At 50.9% G+C, this 15,518-nt stretch overlaps 1 protein-coding gene across 1 annotated transcript in view; it reads left to right on the top strand.

Annotated features, from left to right (window-relative positions):
• The first annotated feature begins 5,606 nt into the window (after window positions 1-5,606).
• MGAT4B (alpha-1,3-mannosyl-glycoprotein 4-beta-N-acetylglucosaminyltransferase B) overlaps window positions 5,607-15,518 on the top strand; it is a 52,814-nt gene continuing 42,902 nt past the window's right edge. The window contains exon 1 of the mRNA XM_052816605.1: window positions 5,607-5,840. Coding sequence (XP_052672565.1) covers window positions 5,744-5,840 — 97 coding nt within the window. The 5' untranslated portion in view covers window positions 5,607-5,743. The remainder of the gene's footprint in view (window positions 5,841-15,518) is intronic.

The following is a 15,518-nucleotide window of genomic DNA, read 5'->3' as shown; positions in this document are numbered from 1 at the left end:
AAGTTGCCAGGTCTTTTCAAGCCAGTTGGGTCCCCAGATTAATTGATGCATTTATAATTATCAGGCGATGCACCAAATTAAAAGCAGAAATCCGAGTTTTCCTCTGTGTGAACTTTCATCCAGTTGGCAAATATGGAAGGGGCCAAAAGCCAGAGGGAATCTCCCTTCTCCTGGTGGGGCGTGCTGAGTCACGCTCAGCTTTCTGGTCATGACATCATGCACTTTTACAAAACATAAGGAAAACAAGGCTTTCACCAGCCTGCTGGTTGTTTAGCTCACCGATCACGGGACAGGGGTGACTCAGTGAGTCGTCTCCTCCTCCTCCTCCTCCTCAAGGTCGGGGATTTCCTCCCAGCAAGCCCTTCTCTGGCACAGACCTCGGACCTCGCTCTCCCAGCATTTCCTATTGCCCCCAGCCCTGGGACGGGCCTCCCGGCAGTTTCTCAGCCCCCTGGAGAGGCCATGTCAGAAGCTGTGCTGTATTCCCACATATATTAACTTGAGATGTTTTTCCCTCTGTTTGCTGGAGGATCTGGGTTTTGGCATTCTCAGCGTGAAGCACTGGCTGCCTGGATGTTTTCTTATGGTTCTTTAGGAATCCCATAGCATCACAGCAACCCCTGCCCAAAAAGTGGTTTGTCAGCCCTAGCTGATGAGCAGCCAGCTTCACGGATGGATGCAGCAAAGGAACAGCAAAGGGGATGGGAAAAAAAAGCTGTTTGAGTCTAAAATTTCAAAGTTACAGAGGAAAGGCTCAAAAAGGAGCAATTAGCATCCCAGCAGTGCTCTGCTTTCTCTCTACACCCACATTCTGCTGGGAAGTGTTTAAAAATATTTGGTGAGACTCTTGCTCCGGGGGCACAATCACTAGAAACGCTCCTTATGTCCAAACTTTTAATGTTTGCAGTAAAGTCCTGGCAGGATGAAGCTGGGGGCGGGGGGAGGATGACAGTGTCCAGTCTTTTCCTTGCTTGCAAACCACAACAGAGGCTGATGATGATTTTCCGGAGGGAATTCTTCCCCAAATCATCGCCCCAGCCTGAGGACCCCATCACTGCCCTGGCACTCCCGGTGAGGAGGGGCAGGTTTGGGAAGCACGCCCCGGCTCTAGCAGGACGGTGTGCGGTGACGGAGGGACGGCGCAGAGCCGCAGCGGGCAGGCGCTCGTCGGGCTGGACCGGGTGCCGCGGTCAACACCCTGCCACGGTGCCACACGCTCCTTCCAGAGGTTTCTGGAGAGGTGCAGGATCCTCCGGATGCATCGGGTCAGATGCTGGTGACTCAGCCTGGTCCCGTGATGGTTTCCCTCCTCCTCTAGCCCAGTGAAAACACTGTTCACCGCCTCCGAAGCCGAAACCCTCCTTCCTCAACAGCACAGGCAGAAGGGAAAGCCGAGTGGGTTGTGGTTTTTTTGCTGTCTCATTTCTGAGGTTGAGTTTTCCTGAAGGTTAGCTCTGCCACGTCAGGTGTTTACACAGGCTCAGCACCATTGCTCATAGGTGTGATGTGAAACTTTTAAGGGCAAAAAACTCTGGGACAGTTTTTTCATTGAGACAGAGGAGCAGATAGGGAAAAATGGATGGAGAGCAGGCACAAAGTACAAGCACGCTATGAGCGTCGTGCGAATACGTAAGGATTTTGTGTTCCCAAAGGTGAAAAGGAACTTTTTGCAACGTACACAAATTGCTTGGGGTGAGTGTTGCTTTGAGAACCTGACTTGTAGCTTTTGCCCTGAATTAAAGCATCAACATGTCAACACATTGAAGGTAAGCACCCTGTTGTGATACTCATCTCTCGTGGCTAAGGAGAATTTGGAAATATTTGCACTGCAGTGAAACAAGTCCTGGTGATGTTTGAACACAGCGACCTATAAAATACATAGAAAATGAAGTTACTTTGGTTTATGAGAAAAACAGCAAGTGTTCTTTGCTTAAAGCAGCCTGGGAAGGACCGAGCCTGACCTGCTCACAGATGGGCCAAAGTCCAGAGCCAAGCTCTTTAGAGAGCTTGATAAAATCAGCTGTAAATCTGGATTACATTTTATATCTAGACCTAATAAATGTTTTCTCCTTCTAATATTTGTAATTGCCTCAGGACCTGTGGATTGCTATTGGAGTGCTTTCCGTGGAAGGTTCTCATTTCTGCAGCATGCTCAGTATTGCCAACATCAACTGTTCAAAGATCATGAGATCACCTTAAAAAACCATCTTCACTCTGTTTATTTGCTGCTGGGGTTTTGAGTCTCTGCAGTTCATATGTTAAACTTTGCTCTGCAAAGGGACCAAGGCTCAAAACTTGCTTGTTAAAAACAGAATAAAAGCCAAAACCAGGTTAGAGGGAGGGACTTTAAGAATAAAAGGGAACTTTGCAGTTCTGATGTAAAAATCCCAACTGCTGGCAATTTCACTTAGTCCCTCATTTTTTTTCCAAGAGAGCCCAAGGTTTTTGTGATGTGAGGGTGGCATAAACTCATTCATTTCTTCAGACTTTTATGAAGACAAAGTATAACAGCAGAAATCAGATTAAGCTTTATCCTTGAGAAAGAGTCTAATTAATTGTCCTGGAGAAATTATTAATGTTATTCTGTTCTCTTCTGCTCCAGACACACCACACGTCCTGAGCAGTAGGAGCATTTTGCACATCTGAAAATAAACAGCCATCATCTAATGCACTAAAACATGTCATGTTATTTCTCTCAACTCTTTAATGGCAGTAGGATTTCACACGCCTTTCCCACAAGCAGCTTTTACTTGTCTGCCACCTCTGGAGGGTTTTTGCCATTAATTCCTGTGAATCCTCTGCTGGCTCCTGGGTTTAACACATAGGTTTAAAGTGAGAAAGGAAGGAGGCTAGGTGGGACAGAGCTTCTGGGGCTTGTTTTCTTTGCTCTAATGATGAAAATGCTATTGCTGGTGTGGTTGAGGCTTTATCTGCAGCCGAGGAGCGAGTTACGGGTGGGTGTGCTGGGTTGGGGGTCCGAGCCTGGGGACGTGGCCGCTCTCTGTGGAGCCGATCAAGCGCTCAAGGGCTCAACTGCTCTGAGACACGGGACCCGCTGCTGGCTCATGTTCTGCAGGTGACAGTCACTTGGGCAATGCCTTGCAAAATCCGGGTCAGGAAGCACGGATCTGGCCTCCTTAGGTTTGTTTTTTTTTTAATACTCCCAAGAGTGATGTTCAGCACATTTCGCTACTGAGGGACATGCCCGGTGTGAGCAATGGTCTGCGCTGGGGTCCCGCAGCCTCTCGCTGGCTTCTGGCAGCGAAGGCAGAAACTTTCCGAGCCGTCCAAAGGGCTCCCTCTGCCGATTTCCTTCCCGGATCTTCTCATCACCGGGAGAGGCCATTTCAAGATTTGAAAAATGTGGTTTATTTTATAAACTAGAGAAGAGTCTAAGGACGCAGGTAGGCAAGACCATCTCCTGCAGAAACGGGCAATCCGTGCTTTTCCTCGTACACACGTATGGCTTTCAACGAGGCACACGTGTCGCCCAGAGCACCTCGAGGCAGCCCCTGCACCCATCCCTCCTGGGCGCCGAGCTCCCTTCACCCCTCGCCTTTCCAGAAGGAAACGGAACGAAGGCCTGAGGAACCGTTTGCCAGATTTCCCCATTTTGGAACGATTCCCACGTCGGTTGGAGTGCTGCCCGCAGGAGACGTGCCCGCGGAGCCCGGCCGGCTCCCGGTGCATCCCTGCCTTCCGCCTGGGCCGGCTCCGAGGCTGCGGCCGAGCATCGCCCAGCGCCTGCATCGCCACTCCTGCCTCTGGCACCGGCGTGCGCTTCGCTTTACATTACTCTCTAATTGATCCAAACATTTCAAACAACAGACTGATCGCTGGAAGCCAGTCCTACAATATTTACACGTCTGAGAAATATTTACTCACTAAAAGAGCTCTGGGGAACGGAAGATGACGACTTTCACCGGAGGAATTATGTACCCACATACGGGGCACACAAGCAGCCGCCTCCTGTTTGACCTCACGAACAACCGCAGAAGCAAGTTCAGGCGATAGAGGCACGTAAGCTCAGCATTTCAAACCTGACCTCGCTGTACAGCTCCTCCCGGTCTGCAATGCAATAAAGCTGGACCCATTAACAGAAGAAAACCCAAGCAAAATAATTTTTAAATCTGATTTCTTCTGTCCTTCACCTGGGCAAGCAGCTTGAGGCCATAACCCCTGAATGCCAGGTCCTTTGGAAGAGCGACGGTGTCCTCCCGGGCGGCAGCTTCCGTTCGCGATATTCATCTGGCATCGATTTTCCCTCAATAAACATTGGAGGCCGTTCCCTTAACCAAGATGAAACGATTCTGCGGAAACGGCAGCGAATCTGCACCGCACGGCCGAGGGGGCTGCCCCGTGCGAAGGTCCGTGCGCACACCCCCCTGCACAGGGATGCGTGCTCCCCCGTGTGCACGCACAGGTGCACACGCACACACCCACAGACACATGGACCCAGGTGCACGCACACACACATATGGACGCAGGCGCGTGCGCACACACAGAGACATATGGACCCACCCACCCAGTCATATGGACGCAGGCGTGTACACGTGTGCGCACACACACAGACATACGGAGACAGGCATGCACACGTGCGCACACACACACATGCATAGACCCATGGAGGCACCCATAGATATATATGTACCTTTGTACGGACATCTGCGTGTGCACAAGTATGCATGTATATACATCTATAGGAATAAGCCAAGTGTATAGGTGTGTGTATTTATATATGTAACCCATGAATGTGCACGTGTGTGCACACAGACTCTCACAGACAGTCACACACACACAGTCACACACACTCTCCCACACACTCACTCACACGCTCACACACACTCACACACACTTTCTCACACACACACACTCACACGCACTCACACCCACACACGCTCTCTCATGCACACACACACTCAAACACACGCACAGTCACAGGCACACACATACTCTCACACACTCACACACACATGCACTCACACACACTTACACACACACTCTCTCACACACATACACAGTCACACACACTCTCTCACACACTCACACACACGCTCACACTCACACACACACTCTCACACATACAGTCACACACACAGTCACACAGTCACACACTCACACACACACTCTCTCACATGCTTACACACACACACACTCTCTTACACACACATACACACAGTCACACACAGTCACACACACACTCACAGGCACACACACTCTCACACACTCGCACACACGCACTCACACACTCTCACACACATACACACAGTCACACACACTCACACACGCACTCACAGGCACACACACACTCTCACACACTCACACACACGCTCACACACACTCACACACACACACAAAGTCACACACACACACTCTCACACACTCACACACACACACACACACACTCACACTCTCACACACACTCACCCCCCCCCCGCCCCGCTGCCGGCGGCGGCCCCGCGGTCCCCCGCACGGGGGCGCCCTCCGCCCGCTGCCGCCCCGCCCCTTGGCCCCGCCCTCTAGCAACGCCCCCTTGGCCCCGCCCCGCCCCGCCCCGCCCCGCCCCGCCCGCCCGGCGCGGCCCGGCCCGGCCCGGCCCGGCGCGGGCGCTACATGCGGGCGGGCGGGCGGTACGCCCCGCTCCGCTCCGCTCCGCTCCGCTCCGCGCTGCTCCGCGCTCGCCGGGGCCGCCGAGGCCGCGCCGCGCCCGGGACATGCGGCCGCCCCCGCCGGCGAGGAGGCGATGAGGCTCCGCAGCGGCACGGCGCTCACGCTGCTGCTCGGCTGCCTGTGCGCCCTGCTCTCGCTCTCCTGGTACGGCGCCTTCGGCGGGCACAAAGGTAAGGGGAGGCGGGGGGCCCGGCCCCCTCCGCCGGGGGGGGGGACCGGGGTCCGGCCGCGGCCCCGAGGCCGGGGAGGGGGGCGTGCTCCGGGAGCCGGGCCCGCCTGGACCCCGGGGGGGATCCCGGGGGATCCTGACCGGCAGGATCCTGCAGGAGCCTTTGGGAACCCCTGGCCCCGCCGTACCCCCCGCCAGTCCCCGCGGGAGCGTGACCCGTGGGAACAACCCTCGGTGCGGGCGTGCCCGTGCCCGTGCCTGGCAGGGCGGGGGGGTGCCAGGGCCGGGGGTCCCTGCTCGTCCCCGGGGTGCGCTGCGGCCAGGGGCGCCCACGGAGGATCGTGGCGGGGGGGGCTGCGGGGTGACGGGTGGGCCGGCGTTCAGGTTGGGGTGCCTTGGGCTTCACTTCGGTGATGCGCGTCTTTGCACCCCCACGTTTATGGCGAAAACCTTCGCGGGTGGTGGGAAACCTCAGGGGTTAAATCCTCGTGGTGATGGCAGCAATTGGGGGGAGCCCTCGGATGGTTGGGGGGGGGTCTCTGGGCAAACTGGAGGTGAGGGGAGATCTGAGCAGCCCTGCCTTCCCCGCGCCACACACGGCTCTTGCGGCTGGATGTTGAGTCCAGTAACTTAAATGCATGTGGGACGGGTGCGAGGGCTGCCGGCTTCAGCACTTAAATATCGGCGCTGGTTTTGCACCGAGTAGGTGGCTGCAAAGCAGGGGTGCAGGGCCCCATCCCGTCGAGGCTGCGGGGGAATCCTGCAGGGGTATCGCAGAGATGCTCTCGCCGCTGGTTTTTCCTGACAACATAATAGTTGCTTTTCCCCGTCCTGTCACTCACTGAAGCAGCACACCGGATTTATCCTGGCCTGGAGGACGATTCCAGTAGTTGCTCCTGAATTGCGTATCTGTCTCGCGTATGGGTGTCCAAGCTCTCACGCCCGTGCTAGCCACTCAGCTCTTCCAGTTCCTGCAATTTAAAGGTCATTAAAGGTGGGTGGTCCGGCCGTCCAGCCCTTGGCCCTCTCTTTCCACTCGCCATATAAGCATCTCTCCCTGCTACAGTGAAAAGCAGCTTTTGCTGAGCGTAAGATGCGACTTGATGGCTTTGCAATCCCATGGCACACCGTGCGCAATCGCGAGGCGCAGCTTGCGCGTGGTGCAAGGCTGGCATCGGGACTGGGGCCTCTGGGGACAGGAGAGGTTATTTTGGCTCTGATGGGCAGGATGACACGAGCCCACGTAGGTGCCCAGCCAGCCCAGCCCCTTCCCTGGCAGCAGGGCAGGAGCGCCTGGGACGTGCCATCTTCTCCTGGCAGCTGCTGGCGTCCGACGGGCGGCTGCTTGGGCTCCTCTGCCTCGTTCGTCAGCTGAAGGGCTCTCCTGTCATGCTGCTAACGTGGTTTAAATCCCACCAGAGCTGCCTCCCTGCAGAGGTTTGGGTGACGGGCGTTTGTAATGCGAGGGTACCGCCGGTGGATCGATTAGCTTCAGCTGGGAGGATTTTCAATGGGACAAAATGTTTGCACAACCAGGTGGTGTTGTATGCACATTTCAGCCAGAAATGCCAGACCGTGGTAAGTTGTGCAGGGGCACAGGAGCGCTCCGAGAACTGCTTTCTTGTGATTACTGCTGAGAGTTGCTTTGCTTGTGGCTCCCTGCCATAAATGAAGTGAAACCAGTGTGCAGTGCCGTACGGGTTCCGAGCGGTCACTCCTGGTTTCTGAAGCAGGGTGGCCAACCCTGCTAGGTAGTCTGTGCCGTCTGGATTGTTTCGTCCTTTGACTCACTTTTATTTTCTAACAAGTAGCTTTTCCCCTTTGCTCATTCAAGTGCCAAAATAATAACCTTTGGAACCACTGTCCCTGTCCCTCTTGGTAGGACCCTCCCTGGGATACGCATTTTCCTCTGACAGCAACAGATTGTTGCTTGCAAACAGCGATCACTACAAGAGGTCACAAATAACATGGGTCAGGCTGTGTCAGCACAGCAGGTTTCCGGCTATTATGGTCGTTTACGTATCAGGCCATTATTCAATACAGAGCTGGAGAAGACCTTGAGAGGTCATTCAGTCCATCTCCTGCCCCTGCGCAGGATCCGTGATAACCAACCGCTTCCTGACAGATGTTTATCGTGTTCATTCTTAAAAACCTCTGATGACAGAGATGCCTAAGCTCCCTGGACAATCTGTTTGACATTTAGCAGCCCTGCCATTAGATTTTTCTTACGAGCTGAACAGAAATGTCTTTTCCTTCAGCTGGTTTCATGATTGCTCTTCTTTTTCCATTTATTGGGCACAGGCAGAAAAGTTCCTTCCTTCCTTCTTTGCAGGAGCCTGTTAGATATTTGGAAGTTGCTACCGTGTCTCCCCTTAGTCCCTGCTGATATAGATTAAACCACGATGGCTCCTTTGACCATTCTTTTCAGGTCCTGTATTCTTGGTCTGCAGTTGTTCTTGCTACTCTTTTGTGGACTGTCATCCTTCGTGAAGAGTGATGCTTAACCTGCGATAAAGGACTGAAGTTGCTGCCTTATTTTTGCTCAGAAGAATAAGGGATTCCTTCAGGTCTTTTACATACAATGATCCTGTTTATACATCCCAGTGTGTTTGCTTTTTACTTTTGCACAGATTACTTGTGTTTAATTTTTTTTTATCTCATTGACCTTTCAGCCATTCTTCTCCAGAACTTTTCCTGCTTTTCATTCCTCATCTTGTATTTGCCTGGTTAATTATTCTTACCAAATCGCATTACCTCACGCTTGTCCTTGTTGAACTGTGTCCTTTTTTTTTTCCGACTGCTTCTTCTAAAGTGTCAGCGTTGTTTTGAATTCTGATCTTGTCCTCCCGCGTGCTTGCAGTCCCTCTCAGCTTGGTGTAGCCTTCAAAGGCAACCAGCATGTTTTCTCTGCCATCAGCCACATTGTGGATGAAAACACCAAGTGGTATCAGAACTGGGATGGGTTCCCCTGGAACACACTTCAGTAAGGTCCTCCCAGTCTGTGCTCAAAGACCAACGACCAGTTCACTGGTGGTCTTCCCAGCAGTGGTGCACGCACCTTCAGGTGGCTCAGTCCAGCCCCTGTGTCCCTAGCTGTGTTATGGAGATGTCCCGTGAGACACTATCAGAGGTGTCTCTGAAATCTTTCTTTCTACTCCCCTTCCTACAAGTCCTGGTACCCTGTCGCAGAAAGCAATAGGATAGATTTGATGTGATTTGTTCTTGATTAAACAGAGGTTAGCTCTTGCTCAAGTCCTCCTCGTCTTCTAAGTACTTCAAATGAAGTTAAGCTGATTATTCCATAATTTCCTAGATCCTCTTTATCCCCATCCCCTTATTTTTCAAAGACAGGCTTTGTGCTCGCCAGTCCTCTGTAACATCAGCCATCCCCTGTGAGTAGCTGGAGACAATTCCCAGTGATCCTGAGCTCCTCATATCATGGCATTCTGGAGAAGACTGGCAAGGTGTCCACATCGCCTCTGATAGGGAATAAAATGATATTAAAACACATGTAAAGCATTGCAGAGCCTGCCTGTCTTTCCGCTCTGTGTTGGGAGGACAAAACACTTAGTCGAAAGAAAATAAACCAGGTCAAACCAGCTCTAGAGCTGCTTTTCTGTGACCGATGCGAGGTTTGTTTACCCGCTAAGGGTGTTTTGCCATGCTGTGGTTATTAGTAAAGTTTTGACCTTGTGGTCTGCAAAAACAGATGCTGCCTCTTTCCAATTATAAACGAGGTTTGAAATAGTCTGCTGGAGTAGGAAGAGAAGGGCAGCCTCAAATAGCACAACCAGTCACCCAGGCGGCCGATGTCCAGCATCACGGGGTGGTTTGGAGCTGGACCACGTGCTGTGCATCACGGTGGTGGGTGTCTTGGCCAAAGTTTAATATTCTCTTTTTGCTGGTTTTAGGTTTAAGTACAGTCTAACTTTCAAAAACCAACAGCTGCCTTGGAAGAAGCTCTTCTGTAACCTGCTGTCATGAGGTGGACTTGTAGGGTTTAACTGTGGAGGGTGACGTGCAGTCAGAGGATCAAGCTTTCGGGAAGGCACGGGCAGGCTCGGGCATTAGTGTGCCCAACGTGGGGATTACAAGGGTTGTTTACCGAGGACTCGGTAAAAACAAGAAGCTTTCATGACTTTGGATAAGTCACAGGTGCAGATGGGATGAAGGCAAACAATTTAACCTACCTGCAATTAAATTGTTGTGGTTTTTTTCTTTCCAATAATGAAAACTGTTCAGTTCTTATCCATAATCTTTATTCTCGAGTGACCGACCAGCCATGTACTGTCTTTCCAGCCCTTCTCTTTGCCCCTTGCAGCCCGCCCCAGAGCCATAAATGCTGCACAATATTTGGTTTTGAAGTGTTTGGGGTTTTTTTATTTTATTGAATAGGAAATTCTAAACCTTGTGTGAACCTTTTAGGAGACTCCCGACATGTCGCCCCTTGGAAATGCTGCGTTTTGAGGTTGGGATTGCACCTCCAGGGTACAGCTGTATAGCTCAGGGTGGGCTCTGTACCCACGCTGCCTGTGCAGGCTTCCCCCGCCAGGTTTTTTCCCCCTCAAATTTTAATGATTTATAGCTACCCAGTACCAGCCAGCTCCAGGTTTCCGTCGTAAAACCACAACTGCAGGCACCTCTGAACCTGTAGATTCGCTTGCGATGTGGGTGATGGCTCTTTGCATAGTGGCTTCACACCTCTAAGATCAGTTTTGATTGTGCAGCATTTTGGATGCTCACCCCGTGGGAACTGTTCTTCCCGTGGGCGTTGTGAAAGCGCTTCAGAATAGATGTGCACGGCTTCGGGAGGGACTCGCCGCTCGCATCCCGGGTGGGTATCTCGACGCACGTCTGAGCGCGGGGTCTCTCCCTTGACTTGCGAACGTGGTGGGGAGCGGGATGCTGGGGTGTTGGTGATGGCGGGGCACCGGCTGCAGTGTGGACGTTGCTCCGGTGCCCATTGCAGCGGGGCAGGCTCAGGCAGCATCTCTGTAAAGGAATATTGCTTGTTCAGTGCTGTGCACGGCGGGATGCTCTGCTCACTTGGGGTGTTCTTCGTGGGAAGCAGACTTTGTCCCGGAGGGATGTTCCTCTGAGCGTGTTTACAAAGTCGTCTTATATAATGCATAAAAGCCATGAACGCTAATCCGCTCTGGAAGCAGGAGAGTCAAAGCTCGTGATACTGCTAAATATGAACCGTATCTTGCGGCATACGGGGGTTCCCGCTGCTTTTTCATTTCTGTTACCTGCACCGGCTTCGCTTCAGGTTTTTGTAGTTTCTTTGAGGTCACAGGCTGCAGCTGGACCGGTGTGAGTGAAGGCTCTGGTCTGAGCTGGGCTCATTTCACTGCAGCCCTTGGAAACATTTGCCAGGAGGAGAGACGCCGGCAGCAGTCCCAGCGTGTGCTTCTCATGGCTGAGGAGGCGCAGGCGGGGACCTGGCTGAGGAACCGTAGAGTTTAGCAGTCTATCATTAAAATGCATGGCAAATAAAAAGAGAATTTCTGAGAGCCTTTACTTGGCCTGCGTGGTGCTCGGCAGATGTGTGGAACTGGTGGCCGGAACGCAGCAGCATTTGTAAAATTATCCTGCATGTGGTTTGACCAAATTCATCCCAAGTGCAAGGGACACAGTACAATCTGTTGATATGCATTCATCAGAATAAATCTTCCATTGTCTGGAGTCACCTGTATTTCTGTTTTTATTTCTTTGTTGGTTTTGCTAGGTCTTTAAGCTGGGCTCTTGACTTGTGCTACATGTGTGCTTGTCCATGTCCCATTGCTGCTCCAGCGATAAGAGTTGCAGCTGTGTGATGGAATTGAAGTTTCTGGAAGCGGAGGCTTGGATTCGGGTCCCTGCCATGCCGTATCCCTCCCAGTCTTGGGAAAGTCAGTCGGCTGGTTTCATGCCTCAGTTCCCATCTGCTCTCTGGGGACAGTGACATCTCTTGTCACAGGGGTTTGGAGGACACAGCCGCGCTTCTGTGACAGCGGGGTTTGTGTCAGTGCGTAGGAGAGGAGCAGGCAGAGCAGGTTAACACCCACCCACCCACCCAATTACATGAAGTACTTCTCTTGGTTTACTTCTGTTACAGAACAAAACCCTTTCTCATTTGTGGTTCCCTTTGATTCATCTAAAACAAATCATTGATTTGTGCTTATATCCTGAATGTTCATTGATTATTCACTTAGCGTTTAATGTAAAACACATCTATAGCTGGCTAGTTTAAGTGAAGCTGCCAGTCATCTCTAGAAAGCTTTGAAGCCTGCTAAGTGATGGAGAAATTGCTTTAGCAATAAATTGGGCAAGCCTGCTAGCAGGCTACTGCAGGTGGGCTTGTGTTATCCGTGGTTCTCCCTGCTCACAAAACCCAAACCAGTCGCCGAAGTACCAATCTCTCAGTTCCTGGTATAAAGAAACACCAAAAAATAGCCGTCCTGGGGCGCCTGGCTCGGCACGGGCATCCACAGCCACCCGGTGCTTTGCAGGAAACCTTTGCAGAGGTGGGGCTGAGCCACCTGCCTAAAAGTATTTGGAGACGAAGCTTTGTTTCACGTGAAGATTTTCCATGTCATTATCATGCCGATTCTAATGTTGACGTTTTGTTTTTCACGAGACAAAGCCCAAGAGATCGGCGGGGCTCGGTGGGTGGAGAGGGCTGCCGCGGCGGCAGAAGTCACTGGTCAAATTAAAGGATTATGGAAACTATTAAACAAAGGGCTTCAGCAGGGGCTGGGGCTGGGGCTGGCAGGTTAACGCTGTTAGGAGGAGAGGCTTTTCGGGGAGTGCGGATCAAGCATCTGCTTAACAGCTTCCTCATTCGGGGAGAGGATTGTTGTCTTTGAAGGAGGGGAATGCATTTTTTTCTGCCTTTTTTATTTGAATTGAAGTGTAGGGGGCTTTTTAATCAGCAGCGCCCTTCTTGGGTTTGTTTTTGAGCTCACATGAGGCTTCTCTTGCAAAGCAAGAAAACCTGGGAGGGGCAGATTTCTGTTTTAAATCATCTCTTTCTGCTTTAATTGTGGCACTGGCCGCTTCTCCTTCTGTTTTTGTCCCAGTGTCAAGTCACATTCGAGTCTCCAGGATCCGTGCGTTAGCATGGACGCATCTCTGATGCACACACACAGCTCCGTAACTCCATCTTCCCTCCTGCCTGCCCCTGCCTTGGAGCGACTCCCCTAATATTTAAATATTCCTGCCCTCTTGCACTACGTACAGGATAAATACTCACCTAAAGGTTAATCTGTATTTTGAAGTGACTAGACACATTTGTGCAAGATGTTTTCATTCCTGCTTATATTAAAGTGGACAGCAGTAGCATTAAAATGTAAATTGCTAGGCTTTAAAGAAGCTTCTGTGCAAAAATTAATCTCCACCTGTCTTTTGTTTTCACTATGAGTTTTGTTGCGTTGCACTGTCCATTTACCTGTAGGTATAATTGTTGCACCGGTGGTTAGGACTTGGTGGTAGCGGGATGGATGCTGAACTGGGGGAAGAGCACGGTGTTGGCCTGTGTCAGTGCCGCTACCCTGGTCCACACCTATTCCTCAATGAGCTTTCATAACATCCTGACCACATTTTCAAGACTACCTTAGAGCACATAGGTTTTTCTTCTCTCCCTGTGATGCCGAGAGCTTTCTGGAAATAAGGTTTAACCTGGAGACCCTTTTTTGTCACTTGCTACTTGTACGTACGCTGCAATAAATCCTCTATGTATTGTCACTGCTCCAAGGAATTTCATGGCTTAGATAGGCAGCCTGTGGTACCAAAAAAGTTGTGTAGCCTTCAGAAGCCCTTGTAACTAATCAATGAAACACTTCCAATACTGAGATACGAGCTACCTAAGATATGTGTAATAGCACTACATGTTTGTATAGCCTGTTTTAGTGAAAGCATCGTAGCAAGACTAACCCTGCCAGTACCAAGAGCTTCATACAGAAGAAGCTGGCGAAGTTTTCTGAGTGAGAACTAAATTGCTTTATTCCTCCCCAAAAGACGGGTGCTCAGGGAAGCAAAGCTTCTCTGCAGTGTCCCCATGGCGTGTCCCCGTGCTGGATGTGAAAAGCAAGAACAGTATGTGACCATAGCGGTTGCCTGGTGGATGGATGGACCTGGACGGCGCTGGACTCTCTCAGACTCACCTACTGCCACAGACAAGTACCTGTCAAATGAATTATTCAGTTAATCCTGGCGAAAGTGGTGTGGTGGTCTCGCCTCCCTCCTCTCTGTGCCCAGACTGTGATCTTGTGCTTTTATTTGATCTTGCCTTTTGTGTTTTAGCTATTCCTTTTTCGTGCCATCTCTCATTGCGCTCTCTCTGGAGCTGGCTTTGATTTCTCTTTGTCTTCCATTTCCCTCGGTTTTCTCCCTTCGTCTTCCTTTGATGTTGCAGAAAATGACCCGGATGGACGTCTTCCCACACGTCTCTCCCTCTCTTAATCTTGTCTAGTTCAAGTTATCCACCACGTGAGGAACTTCACCAGATGCTCACCTAATAGAGTGGCTTCGTTAACTCCAAGCAATAATTTGGGGTAGAAGCTGGTAAAGGTTGGGCTGCCCGGGGAGGAGGTGATGCTGGTCCTTGCACCGGGTGTCAGGGGTCACTCTGAGACCCTCTGGGTCCCAGGAGTGATGGCGAGGCAGGGTGCAGCCCCCCCAGGACAAACCGTCCCGGTTGCAGAGTGGGGACGTGCCATGGGGATGCTTGCAGGGCATCGTGCGTGGGCGGCTGGTGCTGCTGGGCGGCGAGAGCTCAGCCCGCACCTCGCGGATGGAGCTTAAACTAAATTGAAGGCGAAGCAAGAATCGTGTTTAAAAGCAGATTAATTTGCTGACTTTGAGGAGCGAGAGGTATTTAGAAAAAAAATTGGAAATGCAAATTCTAGCTGAGCACAAACTTCGTCATTTGATGGCTGAAATTCTCTGCTTTGTTGTGCCAGGGAAGCTGCATGAAACATGTATTTTCCCCGAGCTAAAGAGCTGACCTGGGTGGGGGAGGTAAGTACCCAGAATGGTGGATGAGCATAATTAGGACATGGATTGTGGGTTGGCTCCATATAGATCAGTTTGTGTTTCGTTAATGTCTGGTTCCACCCTGTCTGTCTGCTTTATTAGATTAATTTATTACTTTCTGAAAGTGCTTCTCCAGTGAGCTAAAATATCTATTTACTGGAAGTATTTGGTTACCATGAAAAAGTGTATTTGGCATGTGTTTGGCAAATATTAACTCCTTTCTTCTGGTCTTTTGCAATTTAATTGTCTATTTATCTTGGGTATTGATTGCTGAAGGCCTTGGTAATTATTTGCTGATTTTGGATATAACGATTTTAAAGGCTCGGATTACTTTTGTAATATTATTCATTACCTTGGTGTGCTTGCCTCAAAGGATGGGATCTCTCCGACGGCTCCAGTTGCAATGTGAACATTTACTATCTGAAACTACACTGCCATTTTACAATAACAAAATCGTTACTGGCGTTTTGTTCCTGAAACTAAGCAGATATTTGCAGAGAGGCAAACCTGGCAGTCGCAATTAGCTTGCAAATTTGCTGTTCCTGTTGGTGGGCGTGGCCAGATTCTGGAGTCAAATAAAAAGATAATTTTATTTACTTTCTGCTGTTTCACTCTTTCCAAATTAATTTCATGCCGTATTGGTCTCAGCTCTGGTGCAGGATTG

The sequence above is a fragment of the Harpia harpyja genome, chromosome 20, assembly GCF_026419915.1.
Source record: "Harpia harpyja isolate bHarHar1 chromosome 20, bHarHar1 primary haplotype, whole genome shotgun sequence".
Classification (NCBI taxonomy): Eukaryota; Metazoa; Chordata; class Aves; order Accipitriformes; family Accipitridae; genus Harpia; species Harpia harpyja.
Note: the sequence above shows the minus strand (reverse complement) of the source record. Positions and strands in the feature narration are given on the sequence as shown.